The sequence below is a fragment of the Gasterosteus aculeatus genome, chromosome 16 (assembly GCF_964276395.1).
Source record: "Gasterosteus aculeatus chromosome 16, fGasAcu3.hap1.1, whole genome shotgun sequence".
Classification (NCBI taxonomy): domain Eukaryota; kingdom Metazoa; phylum Chordata; class Actinopteri; order Perciformes; family Gasterosteidae; genus Gasterosteus; species Gasterosteus aculeatus.
In genome coordinates, this window is record NC_135704.1 from 11001596 (window position 1) to 11010888 (window position 9293).

Below are 9293 nucleotides of genomic sequence, written 5' to 3' on the forward strand. Positions count from 1 at the left end.
GCGGACAGATGGGATGCAGCCAAACTGTACAAACAATGTGATAAAACGTATATAGTCCAGTGTATGCTATAGAGCTCAAATATAAATTCAGGAAGAAATCACATTATACTGGTAGTGATTTATTTAATCAAGTAGTAGCACAGTTTTATTAATAAAGGGAACCTTGTGTACATATAAAGTCAATTTGAATATTGCTCATAGTCATTTTCTGTTCAATTATTTCTTTCATTTAAAACAGAAAATACCCCAAGTAAAGTGCTAAATATGAAGCCCCTGAGTTTAAGTGATACTTGTTATTATATTCACAAATGGGAAGCTCTCCATAGCAGCCCTAACACAGAGCTAACCCAAGATCATGTGTGATATCTGACACGAGTACAGTTCACAGTCTGATCCATTTGGCACAAACGTCTGTGATACGGATTTGGCCACGCTGTTTAAACACTGTAAACACAAACACTTCCATGTGATCTGGCCGGGCTCGGCAGAGTCCCCACAATCTCCCAAGAGTCCAGCTCAGGGTTGTATTTCTCAATGGTCTGCAGGTAAGTCCCTTTGGAGTAGGAGTAACCCCCCGTCACGTAAATGCAACCATTAATGACCACCGCCCCACACTCCATCCTCCTCTCCTTCATCACCGATATCGGTCTCCACTCGTCTCTCTCTATGTCGTAGCAGTCTGCCACAGTCGTCTGTCCGCCCACCAAATACAGTTTGTTGTTGAGAGACACGGAACACAGCCCGTACTCTGAAAAGAAATAGAGGGTTTCAAATCAGATCACAGCAATCAGCATATTTTTGTACCTGTCTCCTGCTCATACCTGGATGCGGACTTATTGTAATGATACTCCACTCGTTGACATCTGGCTTGTAGACTTGGATTTTTTCATATGTGCAGTTTCCTCTGTACCCATAGTGACCGCCGGTCACATAGATCTGATCTCGCATAACGCAGGCAGTGGCATTTCCTACACCTGCAAAGTAAACAGGGGTTAGGGATTAATTAATCAACCATTCAGGTTAATAAATATAAATGATTTAAACCTGCATTTGTTAATGTTTTACCCAATGATAGAACTATCGCAGTGAAGTTGTGGGCCATCAAACCAACACAATGAGCAGGAAACATTTACTAGTGCAGCTTTAAGTTGAAAAGAATGTGAAACATTCATTATTCAGCTTTTACATCAATTGAGCAAACTCCATCTAGTGATCACAGAACCAAGATGTGGCTGAAAGCTCTTAAAGAATAGCACCCGGGTTAAGAACTCAATCATTGAGGTCCAACATTTGTTCTTGACCTGAAACAGCAGTTGAGAAAGGCAAAGACATCTTCCCAAGTTGCAACCGATTCGCGTGATCTCCGTCGGCAAATAGAAGCGGAAGAGGAGGATCATGTGATGTGATTGAACAGCTACCAAACTCTGTAGAGAGATTGTCAACACCGACGTGTTCACCGCTTGATAGTTTGCATACCTTGGATCATTTTGGCCAAAGGGGACCATTTCTTCTTCAATGGATCATAACATTCAGTATCCTGCTCTGGAGCTCCTCCTCGATATCCTCCAATGACATAAATACAGCCATGCAACGCCACGGAGCAATGGTAGTATCTAGCTGTGTTCATGGGGCAGCCCTCGGTCCATTCGTCATAGTCACAGTTATAAACGGAAACCGTGTCCAGAGCCTCAACGGTGTTTGTCCTGTAACCACCGGTCACGTAGATATTTGCTCCAAGTAAACTGACGCTGTAGCTCTCTCTGCCGTGGTCAGGCATGTCCTTTCCTTGCACCCAGGTGTTACTGATAGGATCCCATATGTGCACCTCACACAGCGGGTGCCAGTAATATCCCCCGATGATATACATGCTGGAGGACATTTTTCTGCTCGCCGACACGTCTTTGCCATTGGACCGCAAAGCCTGAACAATCGCAGATTTAAAAACGTCTTCGCTGTTCGGCAAACGGTGTCTCTGCACCTCTAAAGCAGCCTTGAAGTAAATCTCATCGAGGTCTATGTGGATGGAGAGCAGCAGCTCGGCGGAGCAGCGGGCGCGGTTATGGAAGTCGTGGGTCACCCATTTGGCCACAGCATCTATCAGCACGTCGTCCCTCTGCACGGTGAGGTTCTGGGCCGCCAAAACTGATCCCAACCTCCCGCGATCCAGCTCCAGGAACTCCTCCTGCTGGATGAGCTCCGCGAACCTGCTCACCATCACCCTGCGGGCCTCCCTCTCCAGGCCGGCGCACAGGTGCAGCTCGGCGAAGGCGTGCATCCCCAAGCAGTTGTCCACGTCCAGGAGGCGAACGAGAAACTCCTCGCACGCCCGTTTCACCGAGACGAACTGCAGCAGGTCGGCGGCCTCCAGCAGGCTCTGCACGTTGCCCTGGGTGATGCTCAGCTGGGCCGTGTACACGTAGTTCACCAGGGCGTCCATGACCCCGCAGTCCACCCCGCTGAGTTTGACGACGGCGTTGGACCTCTCCCTCATGTCGGCCGTGAACATGACCTTGAAGTAGGCGCTGCGGGCCGACAGCAGCGCCCTGTGGCAGTGGAACACCCGTCCGGACTCGCCGCATTGCAGAGCGACGTCGGTGAACAGGCCGCCGACGTAGAAGCGCCTCAGAGCGTCCAGGAGCTCCGCCGGGTGGTCGCCATCACAGAAGTCGTGTGTGTAGAGATCAGATTGCTTCTGGGACATGGTCTCTGGGGGAGGGGGAGAACAAGGTGAGAGCATGTCAGCGATCCGGTGACACACTGTTCCTAGAGAACGGGCAGCGTGGCATTTATTTCATTAATATACGGCTACATTACCTCTCATGCTGTTTCCACCGACGTCCCCCTGGTTCAACGCTCAACAGTGTGTCCTCTATTTGAACGCTCCTCTTTAAACACACAGACACACACACACAGACCTCAATTTAGCTCGTGCAGGACTGTTGCAGAGGCTCTATCCTATTTTGGTATTTATGTGCAGTGGCCATCCCCCACTGCCCCTCTCCTCTCCTCTCCTCGTCTGCAGCATTTCTCCCCCCAGCAGGTCCCCGACAAAAGCCCAGCGATCGCTCAAAGGAATCGACCCACACGAGACGTTTTGTATAATACAACCTCAATCCAGTGTCGGCGGGCACATGCGTGGACCGGACAGGCGCAGAAGCCACAATATTTCTATTGCAATGGCATCCAAAGGAGCGTCGCCTTCAGCCGCGTTCCGGGGGGGATTTATCGCGCTGCTCGCGATGCGTGTTTCGCCTCACTCTTGCCGTTGCTATGGCGTTTTGAACCCACTTCGTGGTCAAGGCTTTGCCTAATCCCAACAAGGATTACCAGCGCGTGCACGATGCCTCGCACACAACGAGTCTTATTTTCAGGAGATTATACAGCCGATAAAAAAGAAAACGTGTTTTTTTCTTCTCTTATTTCCGCTCATAGACACTCTTACACAAGTAGAAGTGTAACGTATTCAAAGTAAAAGTTTAAAGATGATTATTTCCACATAATTGTTGGTTTTTACTGTATTTGATTGAGGTGGTGTTCAATGTTCATTTTTCATTTACATTATCAGATTTCATCTGCTGATTGATTTATCCATTCATTGATCCGTTGATTGTTTTGTAAAAAGAAATCTGAAAAAAGTGAGGAATGGAAATTAATGTTACTCTAATATCCAAATTACTCAAGAAAAAACAATTACTACACAATGCAAAGCAGGTGCTTTATGAACACATTTAAAACTTTTAACACCTTCCATTATGTTTATTATATTGCAGTAAAAAGTGCCATGAAATTAAATAAATAAATGAAAGTAGGACCTCAAATTTGCCCGTTAGTATTGTACTGAATGTAGACAACTTCTTGCATCACTAAGGGACCGAGTGAAAATTGGATTCAAATGACTTGTGTCTTAACGTCAACAACAGCCAAGAATATGCCATCCAATAATACATTTAACATACGAGTGTAGAAATACTATTTTTCACGCAAACGATTACATTTCAAAGGCGCAATCATAGATATACTTTAGGTACTAAACGTAAACTGATTTGAGTGGACCATTTCAGAATATCATACATTGCATTACCATATCATAATTGATGTATTAATATATATACATTAAGTTTTGTGGGTGGTAACGGTGAGATTATTTTTTTTTATATTTAACTATGTGAAGTACATACTAAACGTTTCACCAAAAGGACCAATGAAGTTATCTTCCTCCAGTATAGTAACTCATTATGTTTTCTGATCTGAACCCTCAACAGTAATAAGAAACATATGTTAAACAAATTAAATATAGCGTACTGAAATGTACAATATTTCCCTCTGAATTGTGAAGGAATAAGGAAACACCTACTGCTGTTGGGTAGTTTTACCGGAGATGTATCGTATTTGAAAAGCTTTCACAAACAATGCAATGTGATGCAATACCCTTTTTTATATTAACGTTTGTAAAATAAAATTTAAACTTTAAACAATACAAATTGTATTACAATATAGGCTGTTGGATTAGCTGTTGTATTAGATTGAATGAAACTGTGTGTGTGATTACTACAAAAAAAAACCTGTAAACAATTGTTCTTACAGTGATTTAGTAACTTTATTCTACATCGCTGGTCTACAAACTGTCAACTGAACATCACATGAATTTATCTTTACTTCAACAAAAATAGATGTAAAACACACTGGAATGTTACCAAAACGTAATTTTTTTAACCACAAACGTTAGTTGTAAACCCTTGGTTAGTTGTAAACCCTAAGACCAAGATGGATCAATTATATTAGACAATCTAGAAGATTCATGGACAGCATCGGTGCCGTCATCTAAATTGTGATCTGTGCGGCCTCCTTCACCAGAGGCTGCAAGGCACTGAGGTCTCTGGGGAGAGAGGACACCCCCACACAATACCACAGATCCCCAGAGCGCTCTGCTGGAGCGCTGAAGGACTCAATCTCCACTCCCTCTGCGGCCAGGAGTCCTAAACAAAGAGCAAATCCACACGAGAAACAGTGTTGTCAACTCCCATCTGTCAGCGACACAAACGCACACTATGCTGCATCCGTTTCTTACCAGCCACTGAGGAGAGGAGCTGAGGACTCGGGGAGGCCTTGAAGAACAGCAGATTTCCAGCCAGAGAGACCGGCTGTCTGAACACGCTGTCGCTCAGCTGCAGCAGGACGGGCACGCCCCCCTGCACTGCACCACCGGCTTTGTAGCCGCAGCCGGTGGCCTCGACCTCCACCGTGCACACTGCACCAGCAGCTCCGTCAGACGCACAGTGGGACTGGTTCACCTGAAAGGTCCGTATCGAGTGCTTACTATTATTTTTTTTTTTTTAAAGATTGTCATGCGGCACTTGCAGGAATGAGAGGGTGTTTAACCTCGATGCCAGACTCCTTGGCTTGGCTCAGCACGTTGATGAGGTTCGGGCAGCTGCCAGAGTCACGGCTCAGCAGTCCGACCAGCACTGAGGAGGTCATGTAAGCAGTGGAGGACTTCATGCAATCTCCTGGTTTGAAGAAAACAGCACATTAAAGAGTTAACTCACACTGGAAAGTGAGACAGTATAAAGCAAAAAAGGCTTTCAAGGAAAAACATACAACGGTTGCTTTTTTCCCCAGCAGTAATTTCCCAATCGGACCACCAGGGGGAGGAAAACGCATCACAACGTTATCTCCGTCTCCAGCTTGGACAAACCGGTCTGGCTACTTTAGATTAGAAGGTAGTTTTACCTCGTGTAGTGATTCGCACGTGTTTGAATGGTTTCTTCGAAGTAGCGCAGGACTGCAGCACAGCGCCGACGGCTTCTCCAAGTTTGATCAGCTGGTGGGAATCCTGAGAGAACGTGCTGGCCAGAACCGGTGCATTTACCTGCAAAAAAAAAAAAGGAGTCAAGGTTATTCGGGCTCGGTAAACAAATTGTGTATGTGTGAAGTAGCTGATAAAAACACCTGTTGCTGTCATTTGAATGGAATCACATTGTGGTATTATATAGTGTGACACACATAGTAATCTATGAGGAGTCCAACATAGGCTATGCGCTATATATTCTTTAATCCATCTCTCACACAAAACTACTGAAGTTCCCATTTGAATATTCTTCGCAGCAATGACTCGTGACGTGAAGTAAGTGGTTGGAACCCGTACAGAAACCACCCGGCAGAACTCACGGCTCCAACCAGCTTCCTGCCTTTCACCATGTCCACAATCTGCAGAGCGATGTCCTCCCCGCAACGGGCCTGAGCCTCCTTCGTGCTGGCGCCCAGGTGAGGACAGCTGATGACGTTGGGATGGTCAACCAATGGGCGGTTCTTAGGAGGCTCCTGTGGCGAAAACGCAAACAGAAAAAGCAACAAGTGTGATTGGGCAACTCTTGTCAGCGAGGGAATAATAGTGTTGCTTTATGCCAATCTTGCCTCCACAAAGACATCGAGCCCTGCTCCTCCGCACTGTCCGGACTCCAAAGCTCTGAGGAGGGCCGCCTCGTCAATGATGCCCCCCCGTGCACAGTTCACAACCTTCACTCCCTTCTTGCATTTAGCAAATGTTTCATCCCCCAACAGACCTTGGACGAAAAAAAACAAAAAACGATTGAAAGCGAACTCATTTTTCTGTGCAGTTGATGGCGGCTGCACGTGAAACCCACCAACAGTAGAGGGCATTAGGGGCGTGTGCACAGTGATGTAGTCGCACTGGGGCCACAGCTGCTCCAGAGACATCTGCTCCACCCCCCAGCCGGCGGACACCTCAACCGGAGTGATTGGATCATAGCCGATGGTCTAGAAAGAGAGAGAGAAGAACTGTTCTCGCCGTGTTTGCTGAGTCTACGCATCGACGTGGGGAAACGTTTCACCCGTCTCGGCGTGTGGAATCGCTCTTCACTCACCCTCATGCCGAACGATTGCATTCTGGAGGAGACTTCCTTTCCTATTCTTCCGAGTCCAAGTATTCCGAGTACTTTGCCGTACAGCTCTGCGCCCATGAACTGCAAAAATGAGAAAACAGACCTGTGACCCAGCGCAAGTGTCGCACCCGATTAGTGACGATGGGCCGAACAACGGAGGCGGCCGCGCATAAGTAATCACTTTGAGTGCCGACTGCAAACACGGTCCCGCTCAAACAGCGCGTGGGGGGGCAAAACTAAAACCTCTGCGTACCTTTTTGCGATCCCAGTTGCCTTGTTTCATCGACATTGCCGCTTGAGGCACATTTCTGGAAACAGAATGAAATGATTTCCGTACGGTTCTTCTATACAAGTGTAAAAAAAAAAAAAAGTTGCATGTCGACAGTTGCTCACCTTGAGAGGCTCATCAGCAGAGCACACGTCAGCTCGGCGGCACTGATGGTGTTCCCGCTCGGTGTGCTAGAGAAAAAAAAAAAAAGAATAGAAGAGAAGAGAAAGGTATGTGGTTAATGGACAGTACAGTGTGGGAACTGCAGGATCCAAATTGTGCGCAGACTGGAAACTTACTTCATGACGATAATGCCCTTCTTGGTGGCAGCATCAACATCCACATTGTCTACGCCGGTTCCGGCCCTCCCAATGATTTTGAGGTTGTCAGCAGCGTCGATGACATCGGCCGTTACCTTCGTGGCAGATCGAACCACGAGGCCGTCGTAGTCCTGGTGGGCAGGGGGATATTTGGTTGACCTCATGGTGTTTGACATATGTGGTCATCCTACTCTAAACTAGACTAACAACTGCAAAAAAATGTCATGTCAAGTGTCACGGTAATTTCTACCACAATAAACCAACATGATAAGCCTAAAACAATACACATTTCTTTACCTTCTACACAAGTACTTCATTCTAGTGAATTACCTGTATGTCTATGCCAGTACCACAAGCTAAGAGTGCTGTTTGTTTGGGCTAATGTGAAAGCCGAAACGACCGGACTGGGACCGCCTGAAAAGGAGGGCCTCGGCCCGCTTCCAGTGCCGAACCCTTGAGTGAAAGCAAATGGGCTGACCCACCCGAAGGCCTGTGTGATAGCAGATGTGGGTCTTTTGCTTGAAGAAATCCAATAGCTTGACTACAGGTGATCGTGAGCTGTTAATAAAAGTGATCTCCTCGGTAAGAGTGGCATCAGACATGTATTGTCTCCATTATTATGGTGCAAATGCTTCTTTTTGTCATGTTTCCCGTCTTCCATCCCTGTTTATGATCACCGTTTGACTATTAATGTTCACACAGATTTACTTTTAAGCATCTAATCACTAAGACAAATAAACTCACGAGATGCAGAAATGAACAGTAATCTAATCGATCAGTCATCTGTGGCTAAAACCACTGCTCACTTTTGGCACCACATCCAGTCCTGATTCCTTAGCAAACCACTTAAATCCACTGAGTCAGCACAAATGCAAATGCACAACAACTTATTCCAACAAAAATAACTTGCACAGCCCTTTCATTATGGCGATCCTATCTGCCAGTCGGCTGCATGGTGGCAGCCGGGAGAAAAAGATGGTGCAGCCGGTAAATTGAGGGATGAGTTGCATCAGCTTCTTAGGAGGCGGTACTAAATGTACATTCAATTGTCACATCTTAACCGCGCACATACGTGTCGGGCTCAGAGGGAAAGTGCGAGTACACAGAAAGTAAAAAACTTTGCACGAGAATGCAACTGCGCAACAAGCGAGTGCAAACTTTACCTTAATCTCCGCCATTAATTCATCCCTCTTCATGTTGGGTTTTTCCGTAACCCGGATGCCATTTTCCTCCAGAATGGCCCTGCAGCGCGGGTCAACACTTTCACTGATCAACACGGTCTGGATGGAGATCGGGGCCATGATTGAGGGGGTTTTCCTGTCGGGTTGCTGGTCGCAGGGTGCCGGGTGTTTGGTGGCGCTTGTCTCGGTGAGCAGATGGACGCAGCGGAGGGAGGTCGCTCTTCTCTCTGACGGGTTTGAATGGTTTTTCTCGCGTTGAAGACGCGCCCCTTTTCGAACTGAACCCGCCCCTCGAGCGTCTCCTGGTGTGACGTCAGCGTGAGAGGAGGCGCAGTGCGCGGCGGGCCAGCTTCACACACACACACACACACACACACACGCTAGGACAAGTTTGATGGGATCGTCGAGTCATCGGTTGACAGGACCAGAGCAAAGTTGAATGACAAATAGATATAAAAATCATACAAGTATTCATTATGCAAGGGATGGACCCTTTCTGTTGTATGCTATTCTTTACTGTAAATGTGTGCATTTACATGCAAAAAGCAATTAAACGTTTTCATTTTGACTGACTGTATCTTTGGTTTCCCCCTAGTATTGGATCATTCTGTATACGCTCATT

The 9293-nt window shown here is 46.6% G+C and overlaps 2 protein-coding genes across 3 annotated transcripts; both read right to left on the reverse strand.

Annotated features, from left to right (window-relative positions):
- Nucleotides 1-106: 106 nt before the first annotated feature.
- klhl23 (kelch-like family member 23) lies at nucleotides 107-3412 on the reverse strand. Of its 2 annotated transcripts, XM_040201366.2 has the most exons (5): nucleotides 3109-3309; nucleotides 2815-2885; nucleotides 1477-2706; nucleotides 822-974; nucleotides 107-748 (listed from the first exon to the last, which is right to left on the reverse strand). In XM_040201366.2, exons 2-5 carry the CDS (start codon nucleotides 2819-2821, stop codon nucleotides 438-440), a joined length of 1701 nt encoding a protein of 566 aa, XP_040057300.2. In that variant the 5' UTR covers nucleotides 2822-2885; nucleotides 3109-3309; the 3' UTR covers nucleotides 107-437. The 2 variants fall into 2 exon arrangements, with proteins under 2 accessions (XP_040057300.2, XP_040057299.2); XM_040201365.2 differs by having other exon boundaries at nucleotides 2815-3412.
- A 1166-nt stretch (nucleotides 3413-4578) lies between these two features.
- On the reverse strand, nucleotides 4579-8979 carry phgdh (phosphoglycerate dehydrogenase). Its single transcript, XM_040201368.2, has 12 exons — nucleotides 8654-8979; nucleotides 7470-7621; nucleotides 7296-7361; nucleotides 7156-7210; nucleotides 6885-6983; nucleotides 6645-6777; nucleotides 6415-6563; nucleotides 6169-6321; nucleotides 5731-5869; nucleotides 5380-5507; nucleotides 5069-5291; nucleotides 4579-4976 (listed from the first exon to the last, which is right to left on the reverse strand). The coding sequence occupies exons 1-12, from the start codon at nucleotides 8789-8791 to the stop codon at nucleotides 4822-4824; spliced, it is 1590 nt and encodes a 529-aa protein (XP_040057302.2). The 5' UTR covers nucleotides 8792-8979; the 3' UTR covers nucleotides 4579-4821.
- Between the last annotated feature and the right edge of the window lie 314 nt (nucleotides 8980-9293).